The sequence below is a fragment of the Staurois parvus genome, unplaced genomic scaffold (genome assembly GCF_062004578.1).
Source record: "Staurois parvus isolate SC_StPar_1 unplaced genomic scaffold, SC_StPar_1.0 ptg000020l, whole genome shotgun sequence".
NCBI classification, from domain to species: Eukaryota; Metazoa; Chordata; class Amphibia; order Anura; family Ranidae; genus Staurois; species Staurois parvus.
Genome location: NW_028317816.1, coordinates 2,835,551 through 2,852,500, shown reverse-complemented (window position 1 = coordinate 2,852,500; position 16,950 = coordinate 2,835,551). Strand labels below are relative to the sequence as shown.

The 16,950-nt window shown below is 38.9% G+C and overlaps 1 protein-coding gene across 1 annotated transcript in view; it reads left to right on the top strand.

Annotated features, from left to right (window-relative positions):
* The window catches only part of LOC149472275 (amphiphysin-like), a 266,577-nt gene that overhangs the window by 207,529 nt on the left and 42,098 nt on the right, over positions 1–16,950 (top strand). The window contains exons 6-7 of the mRNA XM_089687084.1: positions 6,798–6,905; positions 15,982–16,067. Of these exons, the coding sequence (XP_089543210.1) occupies positions 6,798–6,905; positions 15,982–16,067 (194 nt within the window). The remainder of the gene's footprint in view (positions 1–6,797; positions 6,906–15,981; positions 16,068–16,950) is intronic.

Sequence of the window (16,950 nt, the reverse complement as noted above, 5' to 3'; positions counted from 1 at the left end):
GCTCGAAAGGGAGGAGTTCCTGCACATATTACATAGTTACATAGTTAGTCTGGCTGAAAAAAGACAAAAGTCCATCCAGTTCAACCATAGAAAAAAAAAGTTATAATCCTATACCCACAGTTGATCCAGAGGAAGGCAAAAAATAAAGGCAGCAAAGCCTGATCCAATTTGCACCTGCTGGGAAACAAATTCCTTCCCGATCCCCCCAGGATGCAATCGGATATTCCCTGGATCAACTTTACCTATAAATGTTAGTATTCAGTTATATTCTGTGTATCCAAGAAATAAGCCAGGCCTTTTTTAAAGCAATCCACTGAGCTGGCCAAAACCCACTCTTGAGGGAAGCTATTCCACATTTTCACAGCTCTCACTGTGAAGAAACCTTTCTGTGTTTGTAAATTAAATTTCTTTTCCTCCAGATGTAAAGAGTGCCCCCTTGTCCTCTGTGATGACCTCAGGGTAAATAACTCTACAGCGAGTTCACTATATGAACCACTGATGTATTTATACATGTTGATCATATCCCCCCTTAATCTCCTCTTCTCAAGAGAGAATAAATTCAGTTCCTCTAATCTTTCCTCATAGCTGAGCTCCTCCATGCCTCTTATCAGTTTGGTTGTCCTTTTCTGTACCTTCTCAAGTTCCCCAATGTTCTTTTTGTCAATTGGTGCCCAAAACTGAACTGCATATTCCAGATGAGGTCTTACTAATGATTTGTACAGGGGTAAAATGATATCTGTCTCTCTGGAGTCTATACCTCTTTTGATACAAGACAGGATTTTGCTTGCTTTAGAAGCCGAAGCTTGACATTGCATACCATTATTAAGCTTGTGATATTCTCTGACAAAAAAAAGGTCTGCTTATAACTATCCTCATCCGCCTCAATCTGAGTGTGGCCTTTGATACAATTTCTCATGATATCCTCCTTGACAGATTAGCCTCTACTGGATTCACTGACACACCTCTGAACTAGTTTAAATCTTATCCCTCTGGCTTTACTAAATTCATCGAAATCAAATCTTTTAAATCCAAACCATCTCTACCCTCTACTGGTGTGCCCCAGGGTTCTGTCCTGGGGCCCCTCCTGTTTATAATCTATCTTCTTTGCCTTGGTCTTATATTTCGCACATTTAACATCCACTTCCATTGCTACCCAGATGACACCAAGCTCTATTTGTCCTCTAAAACTACTACCACCCTTCCACACAAATCCCTTGCTGATTGTTTACAGGAAATCAAATCCTAGCTCTCTTCCAAATTTCTCAAATTAAACAGTGACAAAACCAAGGTTCTCCTCATTGGCATTAAATCCACTCTGGCAAAGCTTAACAGTTTTTCAGTTAATATTGATAACTCCACAGCCTTTCCCTCCCCTCAGGAAAAGAGTCTGGGTATCATCCTCCACAGCACACTGCTTTTCCAAGCTCACATCGATAATGTCACTCGGTCAGCATATTTTAATTTCCAACAACCAAGAGTACTGCTGTTCTCATTCACAATCTGGTCAGTTCAAGCATAGATTACTGCAGTTCCCTTCTTTATGGTCTCCCTTTCAAGTTCCTCCATAAACTGCAACTGGTTCATAACTCTGTTGCTCGCATCATCACCAGAATCCCCGCTTTTAATCACATCATTCCTGTATTTCAGCACTCTGGCTTTCAGTCAAATATCATATTGATTTCAAGATTCTGTTACTTACTTTTTAAAGTCATCCATGATCTCGGTCCGCATACCTTTCTGAACTCCTGCATATCAACAGACCCTGCTGCACTCTCAGGTCTTCTTCTACCATCCACCTCAATGTTCCATCCCCTCGCTTGAGCACTATGGGACTGAGAGCCTTTAGCTGCTCCGTCCCCCAACTTTGGAATATCCTGCCACCTGACATCCACAATATTGACTTCCTACCCACCTTCAAATTAACCACTTGCCCTCCAGAGGATTTACCCCCCCCCCCCTCCTGACCAGGCCATTTTTTGCATTACAGTGCTGCCTTACTTTAACTGACAATTGCGTGGTCATGCAACGCTGCACCCAAAAGAAGTGTATGTCCTTTTTTCCCCACAAATAGAGCTTTCTTTTGGTGGTATTTGATTGCCTGTGCATTTTTTTTCTTGTGCTATAAACAAAAAGACTGACAATTTTGAGAAAAAAAAATATATTTTACTTTTTGCTATTAAACATGTCCAATAAAAAAAATTTTAAAATCAAATTTCGGCATAAATTTAGGGCAAAATATATTCTGCTAGATGTCTTTGCTAAAAAAAAATCCCAATACATGTAAATTAATTGGTTTACATGAATGTTATAGGGTTTACAAATGGCGGTGTATATACTGGAATTTTTGTTTTTCTTAATATTAGTAATGGTGGCGATCAGCGACTTATAGAGGGACTGTGGGACTGCGGAACTGCGGCAGGCATTCTGACACTGGGGGGGAGCTGACTTGGTGTCACTGACATCCCCAGTGACACCAATACAGTGATCAGTGCTAATAAAAAGCACTGACACTGTAATAATGGGACTGGACAGGAAGGGATCAAAGGGTTAACTGTGTGCCGTGTGCTTTTAACTATGAGGTGTGTCTGTGCTTTCCACTGGAAACACACTGCTTTGTATGGCTCTGCTTTGCAGAGCCATACAAAGCAGTGTGCTGGAGCTGACAGGGAAGAGAACAGTATTGTTTACATACTGTTCTCTCCTCCGTCAGTAACACTCGGCGAGCACCAGGTACCGGCGAGTAATCACCGGCCGGGACCCGGTGATTGGCAGCCGAGACCGCGAATGGGGCTGCGGGTAGGGCGCACGCGCAGCTCGCACACGCTCCCTACCCAGAAATGCAAAATCACGTATATATGCCCTGTAGCTGTATTTCTGCTATAAGGCGGTGGGAAAGTAGCTAAGGTGACCTTGGGTATTTTGAAAGGTGCCTTTAACTAAAATGTATTATTAGTACTCTTTCTCTGTGGATATGTTACTGGTTGTGTTACTACAGTTTTTGTTTCTGCTGATATGTTTCTAGTTGTGTCTCTACAGTTGCGTGTCTCTGCAAATTTGTTTCTGGTTGCATCTGTACTGTATTTTGTCTCTTTAGGCATGGTTCTGCCTGTATCAGTAATTGGGGGGATGAGAGTGTGCAAAGTAGTTGTTGGGAAAAGTATAACTTCTGTTCTGCTGTCAAGGTTCCCATTAGGATTTGTGTTTAACAGACTATTGGAGCTGGTGTGTGGTTTGTCTACTTCCAGAAAGCTGATTGAAGTGATTTCTAAACTTGATATTTTTTCAGATTACAGTTTAAAAGATAATACACATTTTATCCAAGCCTGAAACAAAAACAACTTCCATAACTGAGCCTTTTATACAGAGTGGCAAAGTTGCTTATGACTGCACATGCCATTTAAATATGTAAACTCAGACCATTTCATTTAAAAGAGAAATATGGGTTTAAAAAAACAAACACACATATTCACCTAGGTGGATGCAACATCAGTTCAATGCTGCATCCGTCCTCCATTTCCTTTAAGACCAAGAAATGAGCTAGCAAAGAACATACTTATTTAACATCTATTAACTGAACTAGGTTATGTACTATTCTTTCTGCAAGATAATTAGTCTGATCCCTCAAATTAAATTAGACTGTTCTGTTTTCAACTAAGAGCATGCCCTCAAGTGATGGAGTAAACATCATCAAGAAGATTAAATAGATCTGCCAAACCGTATTAGGTTTTAGAATTTAAGTATTTGGGTTTCATAAAGTAGATTATTGTAGTACAAACTTTATCTTGCTGCTTCTGCCTATCTAAAATAAAGAAAGGAACCGTTTGCTATAAAGGTTGATAAACACATTGGAACATTGTACATTCTTATTTATTCCCTGAGCGTATCCTGATCTCTGTCACTTGGGACCACCGGGAAAGAACATCATAACTAAGATCCACCGAAGGCCTGCATGCAGGGACAGGTTTTAGAACAACTAAAATTGTATTGGTAACATTGTATTGCTTTGGTCACAGTGTGCTGAAAAATAAAATAGTAAAAAAAAGAAAAAATTCAATAAAAAAAAATAGAAGCATTTGAAAAAAAATACAAATTCAATTATTATTATTATTTTCACCAAAGAAATGTAGCAGAATACATCTTGACCTAAATTTATGAAGAAATGTTATTTATTTGCAAAATGTTATAACAGAAATGAAGAAAAGTGCATTTTTTTCAAAAGTTTAAGGTGTTTTTTGTTTTATTTAGCAAAAAAATAAAACACTCAGTGGTGATTAAATACCAGCAAACGAAAGCTCTATTTGTGTGAAAAAAATGATAAAAATTCAAATGGTTACAGTGTTGCATGACCGCGCAATTGTCATTCAAAGTGCACAGCGCTGAAAGCTGAAAATTGGACTGGGCAGGAAGGGGATATAAGTGCCTGGTATTTAAGTGGTTAATAAACATAGAAAATCTATTATAAGGGGTGGCTGCTATAATAGTGTATTTTAAACAGTAAAATTCACCATCACAATTATAGCAACAATGTACTGTTATCAGACCCCCCCCCCCCCCCCATTGTAAAATGACCAGCTGAATATTTAGTATTCTTGTCTGATTCACTAAATTATGCTTTCTTAATTGGGTGTTAAAAATAGCTACACTGTAACCGTTGAATGTCTTGATGAATCAGCTTTTAATTCTCTTTTGTGCAGATGGATACTGTAATTAGTATGCTACATCACACTGCAAGTAATAATATTAAGTACAGTAGCCAAGCAGCTCTGAATAGAGGACCCCACAGGGCTCTAGACATTAAACATGGCCCTTGAATATATAAAGAAACAGAGGTCCTTTTTTTAAACCAAAAAAGTAGAAATCATCCTTCAGAACAATCATCAAGAAAAGAGTGATACGACAAGCAACGGTTTGCTAATTTATTTGCACAATATGTTTTGCCAAGTTTCAGGGGATGAATTAGTAAAGCAAACAGGCTGTTTACCTTGCAAGGGAAGTTGCACTCTGCAAGGGAATTTACCCCAGAGCTTCATATATGTGGTGCAATTTCAAAGAATATCCAATCACATGCAAGAAAAAACAAATTTGACTAGAATATGGAAGTCAGCAGAGCGTTATCTCATTCACTAAGCTTTAGGGACAACTCCCTTGCAAAGTGCAACTTCCCTTGTAAAGTGAGCAGTCTATTTGCCTTTGTTAAATTAAACACATTGCTTTATAAATAGGTAACATTGTCTGTAATATACCGATAAAATTCGAAATGACAATATAATGTACTATTCTTTTAGTATATTGCCATGTTGAATAAAGCCTGAACTAGGCAGGAGATTCTAAATTGCTGAGTAGCCTAAGATTAACCTTGGCAGTAACCTTTTTTTCTACAGACTGATTCCAGTGTGCTGTTGAAACATTTAACAAGGACATATTTTTACACTGCTGAGTGATTTTGAATCTCCCATTACATTTTGACTTAATTCTAATCTTTAAGTGAAGATTACTTAATAATCAAAAGTCACCAAAATGGCAGATTTTATTTTAACTGTTGAGCATTGGAAGCATATATTTAAATAGTAACAGTCATTTCTGCAGGTCCACCTTCTTTTCATCAATACTGTGATCTTGCTATTCATTTATGGTGTTTTTTGTAGATTGTACATGTCATCGCGTGTTTATTAAATGTAAAGCCAAAGTTTAGCTAGTAAAAAAAGAAAAATCCTACAGTTTTAGTCACATTACATGTAATAAAATATGTCTCACATTGTGCAGGCACCCGCATCCTGCAGAAATCTTCACTGCAGGGATGCCTGTCCTCTTCCTGTCTCTGAACTTCCAGTCTTGTAATAGTTAACAGCTTTGGGTCTTCAAGCAGAACAGCAGTACAGATAATTTGAAGGGGACACGCCCCCTCCTTCCTCCTCCTCCATTGAAAAAAAGTTCTTTAACTGCTTGTACCATGATCTGTGAAAGGGGGAGAGAATCCTGTCAGTGATCAGACTCTCCACAATTCACAGACTGTGTTACAAGCAGTGTAATCAATGCAAGAATGTTTCTTAATAGAGGAGGAGGAAGGAGATCATTTTTATTTGTATTTTTGTCCATGAAATCTTGAGTTTTACGCAATGTAGTCAGGCAAATGACACAACTTTCCTTGTTAAAATTAAGGAATATATTTATTTATTTATTTATTTATCGAGTTTATATAGCGCCAAAGGGTTTGCTCAGCGCTGTACAATAGAGGGGGGGACAATACATGAAACAGAACAGTAACATCAAACTACACAAGGGTAAGAGGGCCCTACTCTTTCGAGCTTACCATCTAGGAGGGAGGGGGTAGAGGCACAGGAGGAAACGGCTGTGGGGGATGGAGTGGTAGGAGGAGGGAAGGGCAGCGGCTGTTAGGTGAGGGTGGGGTAGGCTTCCCTGAAGAGGTGGGTTTTCAGGGAGCGCCTGAAGGTGAGGAGGGAAAGTGACCCCCAGCCTGTTGATCAGACAGTGAAGACAGCAGAAGACTGATGAGGTCATCCCTCTGTTCACTCCAGTCTCTCGTGCTATCAGCATGTTCCTTATCAGCAAATTTGGATGCAACACAATAAACCCTTAATTTCTATTAGATGTAAGCCAATAAGCCTGGTTTAAAGCAGTTTTAAATATGAACGTTTTTATTATTCAGTAGTTTTGCTGTGCAATTTTTACTTTCTGTGTGCTGTTTTGTTTGTCATGATACTGACTATAAAAATTATATACAGTATGTATTTAAATATGTAAACAAAATTTAACTGAAACACTCATCTTGTTTATAGAATCGAATAGCCAAAAGAAGCCGGAAACTGGTTGATTATGACAGTGCAAGACATCACTTGGAAGCATTACAGAACGCCAAGAGAAGAGATGAAGGGAGAATTACTAAGGTAAGCAACACAATAAACTTGGAAAGAGAAAATAGGGGCGCCAATCTAAGTGCAGCATTAGAAGTCTTATAATGCAGTTAGATTGGCGCCCCTATTTTCTCTTTCCCTGTTTACAGGGTTCAGCTTTACGCTAAGGGTGCTGCCACTGATGCTACCATGTATTGCCAGCTGCCCACCGTGAATAACCACAGCCTGTCCAACAATCCCTCTCCCTTTAATTTCCCTGGCTATAAGTTGGACTTTATTTACAGACTTGATATTGAACTTGTTACTGGATTTTTATTGGACTTTTAAGTTACTTTGGCTATACCCCTCCAGCGCCAAAATACCTATATATTTTTTTGTAAACAAAATATACTTAAGTCAGCAAAATACTAAAGTAAAGGTCAACTATTTTTATTTGACATTAGCACACAGTCAAAATCACAATACAGGAATTTAAATATTTTAATAAATTAAAAACCATAAACAAAACACCTTATTCATATCAAAAAATAATCTTATGGCAATACATTCAGAAAGGCAGAAACCCTGGAGGGAGCAATTGTTTTCTCTAGAGGTAAACAGATCTGATGATCAATACAAGCATTAGGTATGGCAGCTATAAAAGTTTGTTATTATACATAAAGGACAAAAAGCCCAAACTGTTTTTTTATCTAACATGCATTGCAGAACCCAAATATTGGCGTGAAAAGCGTTAATACCCATAGAAGCTTATTTATTTAAGGGCTCATTTTAACAGTAGCCTTCGTTCATTGCAAGTAGGCAAGTCAGACTCAGGGGAAATGTATGTTCTCTGAAATCCCTTTGAACTAAATTGGTTATTTGAAGTGAATATATGCTAGAATGTTGGATAAACAAATAAGTAAATTAAGTCTTCATTATTCTTACCCACGATCAACAAAGCAGACAATTCTGAAATAGATCTTTATCAATGTGATTATAACAGTGATATAGTATGACAAACTGCAATACACTCCCACGCAGTATAGGACAGTTTATTTCTAAACATAAACATAAAAGAAGGCATTAAATACATAATAAAAGTGTCCATTTATTAAAAATGTGTCTGTTTGGCAAAGTACCGTAATCCCCTTTACACGTCCTGATCCAAGCAATATATATGCAGAAGAGTGGAACAGTCACCATCCTGAACTTTTCTACACACCAGAAATTTAACTCACTAGAAATGTTGCCTTTTTATAAGCTTAAATATTGCCTTTTTATTATCATTCTGCATCCCTCTTAACCTACAGGGATCATCATGTCTCATACACAGTCACTGTAGTAGAGAACAAAAACAGAGCGCACCAGCCTTGCACATCACCTCAGTAAACAATTAGTGGATTTATTGATTTAAGAGATATACTCACAAAAGTAGCAATATAACAGGCATATATAATCCAAAAACGAATCATAGGATAAGGTGATACATGCAAATCTCGTTGGAAAGGGGAGACTCTCAGGGTGAATCTGACGCGTTTTGAAGGGGGGTCCCTTCTTCATCAGAGCTATCCAGACTGAGATAACCCTCCTCTATATATAGCCAGTATCAATGTGTGAGCCTTCCCAAATGGGCGGAACAAACACATCCTAGGAGGTGGATTTCTTTAAAGTGATGAGGGACTGAATATTTATCTTTGCAATTCTTTTATGCTCGCTGATACGAACTCACGGGGGGTGAGAAGTACGGCCTATATAGAGTAAGCCACATGGGCACATAAGACCATACAGTGGTATGTACATATAACTATCATCACGTTTGAATGAATTATTGTATCAAGTATACGTACATAATTTTGTCATCTTTTTTAGCATGTTTTTATCGGTAGTCATATATCTGTAATTGCATCTATATTATTATTCTAATTTTATGTCTACATACATTTCTATGTTTTCTACATATATATATTTATTTCTTTGCTGTGACACGTTGGTCCCACCTCCTAGGATGTGTTTGTCCTGCCCATTTGGGAAGGCTCACACATAGATACTGACTATATATGCAAGAGAGTTATCTCAGTCTGGTTAGCTCTGATGAAGAAGGGACCCCCCTTCGAAACACGACGGCTTCACCCTGAGAGTCTCCCCTTCCGATGGGATTCGCACGTGTCTCCTTATGTCATTGTCATGGTCTTATGTGCCCATGTGACTTATTCTATCTAAGCCGTACTTCTCGCCCCCCATGAGTTCGTATCAGCGAGCACAAAAGTAATATTAAGAATTGCAAAGATAAATATTCAGTCCCTCGTCACTTTAAAGAAATCCACCTCCTAGGATGTGTGTGTCCCGCCCATTTGGGAAGGCTCACACATTGATACTGACTATATATAGAGGAGGGTTATCTCAGTCTGGATAGCTCTGATGAAGAAGGGACCCCCCTTCGAAACACGACAGCTTCACCCTGAAAGTCTCCCCTTCAGATGGGATTCGCACATGTCTCCTTATCCTATGATTCACTTTTGGATTATATATGCCTGTTATATTGCAACTTTTGTGAGCATATCTCTTAAATCAATAAATCCACTAATTGTTTACTGAGGTAACGCACAAGGTTGGTGCGCTCTGTTTTTGTTCTCTACTACAGTTTGTATCGAGTTTCCCCAGCTTCGTGTTGGAGCTGGACAACCTTTGATTGGTCTTGAACGAACTTCCATATACTCAAGTATTATTGGTTCATCGGCCCTCTACTGATTTGGGTCCCTGAGCGCAGGAGGTGTTTTGCATCAATGCCATACACAGTCACTCCATATATCAATAAAAAAATATTAAAAACCTAGCTAGTGTAGTAACTTTACTGCTAAAGAGATTTGTAAAAGAGCAAAAACTCCCAATACAATATAAGAAAAAAAATTGCATTCCTGGCTATTTCCATTAGTGTATTGACTTCCCCTCCTACCTGGATGTGCTTTGTGATACCTCAGCTTTTTCAAGTGCTGTGCTAACAATAATTGGAGATGCAATAGCATAAACGTGTTCATATTGATGATCAGTGCACTTTATTCTGGAAATAGTGATTTGGAACCAGAAAGTGTTAATGGGAACACTTTATGAATTGGACTCTTTTTATATATTAATTGTAAATATGTATGTACATATGTATGGATTAATGGAAGAGTAGGAGTTACCTCTTTAATAATACTATGTACAAAAATAGAAAAGTGAGTCTTCAGACACCACACAGAGCAATATAGCAATATATCTTACTCACGAATCTTGAAATTCATGATGACAAAATCTATTAGATACAAAAAGTATGAGAAATTTCATCAAAACATTTGTACAGAAGCAAACCTGACCCAAAACCCATTAAAAATCGAACATAATTCAGTCCTAATTCAGACTACCTAAGCTTATTGCTGAGCAAAAGGTTCCATACTTAAAAATATTTCATCTAGTAGTGTCGCATTACTCTGGGCCATAAAATATGCATGCCTGAAAAAGTCACAGTAGCCTACAGTCAGCAACTCCAAATATACTGTATGCAAGGCCCTTAAATATATACAAAATGTGACCTGAATTGAAATGAATGTCCAACAGCACCATTGTTGCAGAAAAAAATGGTCCAGTTTGCAAATGTAGTCAGGGAGAAACAGAGGTTATGCAAGTTAAAAAAGATGCCACAAGCCATGAAAAACAGTTTAGGTTAGTGGTAGAAGCAACACAGTGATGGTAGAAGGGGTGAGGGAGCACTTGTAAGGTGAGCATTACTGGGGCAGGTGGGAACTCTACAAACACATTGTCACTTTGTGCTGAATAGGTGGGATGACAATGTCTCTTTAATGTAATTATCTTTTAAAAATAGTATATATATTGTTAGACAGTGGCTTGAAAGGTTGTGGACAGCGTATATGTGTTATGCGGGTGCAGCTGTCAAAATAAAAATGTCCAGGCAGGGGGGATACCTCCATTAATTTTGTTTGTGTATAACCAACTAGAGAGATTTTCCCATATGACTGCCTGTTGGTACCCAGCTAAAATAGGCCTATATGTATGGTAATATTAGAGTCTAGCATTGAAAAACAAATTATGGTAATTCACTACATCAAAGGAACAATAATGTGTGATGGGGTCCATTAAGGGGCTTAACCAATCTTTCTAACCTCTGTAGCAAAGCCAGTTACTTAAGTGATACAAAATACTTATTGCTTTCTCTGCACTCCTACAGAGGTTCTTAAATTTTATATATGTTTATTTTAATCAAATGTCATTCCAAATGTTATTTCTGCCTGCATAAATCACTATGTAGCTAGACAGTGCTGTGTCCCCAGTTCTTCCGAGTCCCGTAGTTACATAGTTTGCTATGGCTGAAGTTCTACCCTTAACATTAAGGTCAGTTATGGAAATATCTATTTACATTTTTACATATTATCAGTGATAGTCCTTTATCCATTAATACTGCTTCAAAATCAACAATCATATTGTACACTGTATATAACTATACAATGCTTTTGGCCAAATCCTAAAGAAGTAAAATATAACTGCTACTGGATTTTTAATTTAAGAGATTTCATTGAGCACTGAAGTCTGGTACGATCTTCTGTGTTTTGGCACATGATGATTTATGGCACAAATTACGATAGGAAGTGAGTCGCCTGAGGCATAGCCAAGCTGTGTAAGAATGTGAGATTGGGCACCAGTTAAACTGATTTTCAAAAACATAACTGTCTATTAACCATACAAGTAAGGACAATTACACATGCCATATTTTAGTATAATGCTAAAAATATTAATATATAAGACTAGATAAAATGTGAATAACAAAGGAGTTGGATTTTTGATTACCTATAAAATCCTTTTCTTTGAGTGCACCATGGGACACAGAGCTTCTTCAAATTCATAATGATAGAGTTATGCCTTTATGTGATTGAGAACTGTCAAAAAAAGCAAAGGCAGGAAATAGTTCACTGTGTCCTGTAATTTATTCAAAGAAAAGGATTTTACAGATAAGCAAAAATCTAACTTTTTTGTTCATACATCCCAGGATACAGAACATCTTCAAATGCTTAGAGATGTCCTAAAGCAATGACATGAGGGAAGGGCACACAGGAACCAACTACCAACCACCAACCCCAACAAAGTAACAACCTCACACAGCCGCCTGCAAGATATGCCAACCGAAAGAAGCATCTTCAGCAGAATGAGCATCCACTTGATAAAACATAGTAAATGTATGAATGTAGCAGATTTACAAACCTGAGCTACTGGAGCCTGATGTTTAATAGCCCAGGAAGTCCCAAGACCCCTAGTAGAATGGTCTTTCCCCTGAGACTTATTAATCTTCTCCTTCAAGACCTTTCAGTCCATGACACATCACATACCCTTAATTCTAATGTACGAGACTATACATATTTCTCAGCACCCCATAACTGACACTTTAGACTGGATCACTTTTTTTTTTATCCCAGTCGGATCTCTGCTTTCTCACAAATTTCCTTTAAATATCATGCCTGGGGGGGTCCCCTTAACCTCCCTGGCGGTAATTCCGAGTGTAGCTCTGGGTTAACTTTCAGTACCAAAAGCGGTAACCCCGAGCTACACTCGGGATTACCCTGCAGCATTGCTCAGGGATTCCCTCGATCACTTACCTTGTCCTTCGCCCCCGCAATGTCCCCTCTGCAGCATCCCTGGCCATCTCCTCCGGCCGATGCCAGCATCCATCTTCTGGGTTCCATTACCTGCGAGCGTCAGGACATACGGGGGATGGAACCGGCGGGAAATTAAAAAATTTTAAAAGTGACATTCACTCAATACACTAAAATCACATAGTAAAACATTACTGTATCAAACCATTTCACATACATTTTGTCCCTAGTGCTTTGTCCTGCGCCCTCCCTGCATTTTTAATGTTCTTTCTCCCTGGAAACTGAGAAACGTCCATGGCGTCCAAAAAGCGTCCCTTTAGGTCAAAAGCGGTTTTAGACCAGCTAGAGAACAGCGATAGTAAATTAGAGCCACTTGCAGAATTGAGTGATAATGATTCGTGGGGAAATTTGTCAGACACTGAAAACGATTTTGCGACTGAGCTCAGCGATGTGCAAACTTGGCGCTCTATTTCAAATTTCAGTGTTTTTGGTTTGATTACATTATTGAATTAAATTTATTATTATTGTATTATTTTTTATGCTAATTTATTATATTATAATTTATGATTTCGTATTTCAAATTTTATCATACCCGGGATGTTTACTAGACTCTTGTTCGGACAGATTTCAGTGAGTTATTCCTAAAAATTACAGGCCTACAATAAAAAAACAACATATTTTCATGCAAAAAAAGTACCGCTTTGAGCACAGAAATACTGACATAATCAGACCGCTAGGGAGGTTAAACTACCGGCAAAGTTGCAAATCTGTACAATGTATAGAACCTGCTGCAGCAGGACTGACTTTTTTTTTTAATTACATTTTTATTTTTAAAAAAATAGCGTGGGGTCCCCCCCCTAATCCATACCAGACACTTTAGGTCTGGTAGGAAGGTTTAGGAGGGTTCCTACAGTACATGCATGGGGGTTCTCGCTAGAAGCCATACCAGGCCTTTTAGGCCTAGCAGGACTTTTAAGGGACACCCTACCTCCCAAAAATCGGAGGAAACCTGTGTGAGGTTCCCCCTAAAAGCCATAGCAAGCCCTTTAGGCCTGGTAGGACCCCACCCCAACTAAATGAGGGGGAAATTGTGGTAAACAATTTCAAGCCATTATTGATTAAAGAAATAGGCCTATAATTAGCCACATCACTTGGGTCTTTGTGAGGCTTTTGGAGTAGTTTGTCAAAGGAGTGGCCAATAGCTGTGCACATTTTTTGTAGTATAGTGCACTAAAGCCATAAGGGCCAGAAGCCTTACCCACTGGGGCCTGTTTGATGGCCAACAGGACTTCAGGAACTGTAATAGGCTGTCCCATAAGTTCCCTGTGTTTCATCATCAAGGCCAGAATGGGGAGACTGGCTGTGAAGTCATCAAAGTACTGTGGTCTAGACATGTTCTAAAAAAGTGTTATGGAGTTAGAAAATTCTAAATCCATAACACTAGTTTTGGATTTTGCAGAGCCGTAAACGTTCCTAATCTTAGGGATACGAGACACCAGCAATTTGCCAGGCTTGTCAGCTTAGGAGTACAATTTGGCTTTAGACCATCGTAGATTCTTTTCAGCCCTTGTTGTGAGACAAACATTTAGTTCAAGCTGGGCTGCCTCCATCTAGCTGCATAAGTCAATTCGGGGATCCTGTTTATGAGCCTTAAGCAAGTCATGTAAGACCCTTTCTTTTTGTTTAAGAGTTGATTCCTAGAACTTCTTATATCTGGCGGCTATTTAAATCAGAGTGACACGCACTGTGAGTGGGATCATTTACAGAAAAATATTCCTTCAATTGAAGTTCTATATCAGTGGTCTACAAACTGTGGCCCTAGGACCGGATGTGGCTCTTTGCTTGCCTTTATCTGGCCCTTGGGGCACTATTCCTTACACTGATAAGACACACTATTCTGCTAACTGATAACAACAGAATAGGTTGCCATTTCTCTCATGGACACCAATAATGGGACAGTATTCCTCCCAACGATACCAGTGATTGGGCACTAATACTCCCCCCTAATACTGAATATGACGATGTTTACTCCCACTGATGCCAGGAAAATATCCACTCCTGCTGGCCACAGTCCGGCCCCCCTAAAGTCTGAAGGACAATAAACTGGCCCTTTGTATAGAAAGTTTGGAGACTCCTGTTCTATATCAAGGCAGGTGGCTGGATTGCTGAGGAGAGATTCATTGAGGCGCCAGGAATAGGAAGATGTTGGGCCATGGAGTGAAGAAATGGAAACTAGAACAGGAGAGTGGTCCGACCAAGCCGTCTCTGAATTCAAGTCTGTGGAAAATGCGTGTTGCCTGGCTGTACAGGACTATAGTGGAACTCAAATTTTCAGCAACTCCTACGGGGGTAGTGCTACACAAAGTTGTTGTGCTAGGCATGAGGGCAAAAATCCAGACAGCTTGCTTAATGGTAAACTAAACCTTTAACTATTTATTTTAATGTTTGCAGATTCAAGGAAAATTGCACCACTCTAACATCCAAGCACTCGTCTCATATGCTGGAATTAGGAGCTGACTTGGAATCTGTCACTCTTTCACAGCTGGCTTAGTAAAATCCAAAATAAAGGCTGCACGTTGATGATGTCTTCACAGGCAAAACTTTACTCAGCCAAAAGGCACATGGTCCTTAGTCCCTCAGATATGTTTCACCTAATGGGCTTAATCGTAGAAGATATGAAAGGAATTAAGACCTCTATGATGTGCTCAAGCTTGTTTCCTGATTAAAGTTTTTCCTGTGAAAACATCATTAATGCAGGGCTTTTCTTTGGGGATTATGCTGAGCTAATTCATTTTTAACATTTTAACAAGTGTATGTACTGTATAGCCTTAAATGTTTATTATAGTTCTGGTTAGAGTAGGAAAGGGTTAAAACTCCTTTCTGGGTACTTCTGGGTACTTTTTCTCTTTATACTATTGGGAAAATTTCTGTTTACCGCCTGCCCCAGAGATGCAACAAGACATTAGATTAAATCTCCCAAAGGAGGTGGGAATTCCCCTTTTAGACAGTAGTCCTCAAGGGAGGAGTAGGCCTTGGAAGATGTTGCCTTGCCTCTTTTTCTGTGTTCTTTTTCTTTTTCAAATAATGTTTCTCAATTTTTTATTATCCCCGTGGCAATGATCATTAGTACAAATAGGGTGAATCTCACAAATGGGTACACAGGCAGCAATAATACCTGACATAAGGTCTAATCCCTTCCTCCCTATCTAAATCTTAAAAAAAAAAAATTCTATTTTCTAGAGATATTCTTTAAGTACACCTATAGTGTTAACTGTTTTGTCATGTTGTGTTGTCAGTCTCTTAGTTTCTGCAAACCAAAGCAAAATGGGGTTTCCTTTCTATGTGGCCATGGCAAGATGGAGTGTTGGTGGGTGTTCTGATATTATAAATGTGCAGCTTACAGTATAATCTGTCAAGTACATACCATATACAATTAAAAAGTTTATTTGGATTTTTGTCTGAATGTAATTCAATTTTCATATTTATTTTAGGCAGAAGAGGAATTTCAAAAGGCACAAAAGGTATTTGAAGATTTTAATACAGACTTACAAGAGGAACTTCCTTCACTATGGTCCAGGTACTGGGCAACATTACTGGAATAAACCTACTTGGACAGGGCAATATATCTAGCAATATCATGATATGTGATTACACTACTTAATATGAATGGAGGCTCAATGTTCAAGCAATATTCCTAAATTACAAGTGATTTTTTGTTGGCTGTTCATAGAAGTTAATGAGTGAAGGGTGTGATACTGACAACGTTGACTTGCCTATGCCAGCAGACAGTGAGGCATTATTCAATATGCTGGTACCACAACACAGTAGCACAGTTAAAAGGATTGAAAAATGAATTGACAATGGAGCATATTTAAGGATTTGCTGATTCATAAGTTAAAGCGGAGTTCCACTTGACCTATCAAAAAATAAAAGTCAGTAGCTACAAAAACTGTAGCTCCTGACTTTTAAAAAACAGCCACTTACCTGTCCCTCGGTCCCGTGCTGTGTCCCCTGCACCCCGTTTCACCGGCTGTCCTGTATTTCAGGAGGCCAGCATCTTCAGCTTGCAGCTTCACAGCTGGGTACCCACTGTGCATGCGCGAGTAGTGCTGCACTTCATGAATGGTCCTGTAGTCTTCTGGGATCTGTCATGTGTCCCAAAAGACTATAGGGAGGACACCTTCCACTTCAGATCGCCTAGGCGATCCGACCGGAAGTGGGAGCGGGTACCTGTCAAATTTGGGTACCCGCTCCTCCACGCTCCCCAAAGGTGCCAATCCCTAATAGGGAGCGGGGCAGCAGTCCTTAAAGCGGAACTTCCCCTTTTGGGTGGAGCTCCACTTTAATATATTAACATAGTAGCATTCATTGTATTTGTAAAGTGCTTTTGCCAACATATTTGCTGTAAAAAAAAAATTACTATATATGTTTTTCAGTGGAAAAAGTGATTACTGTAAGGT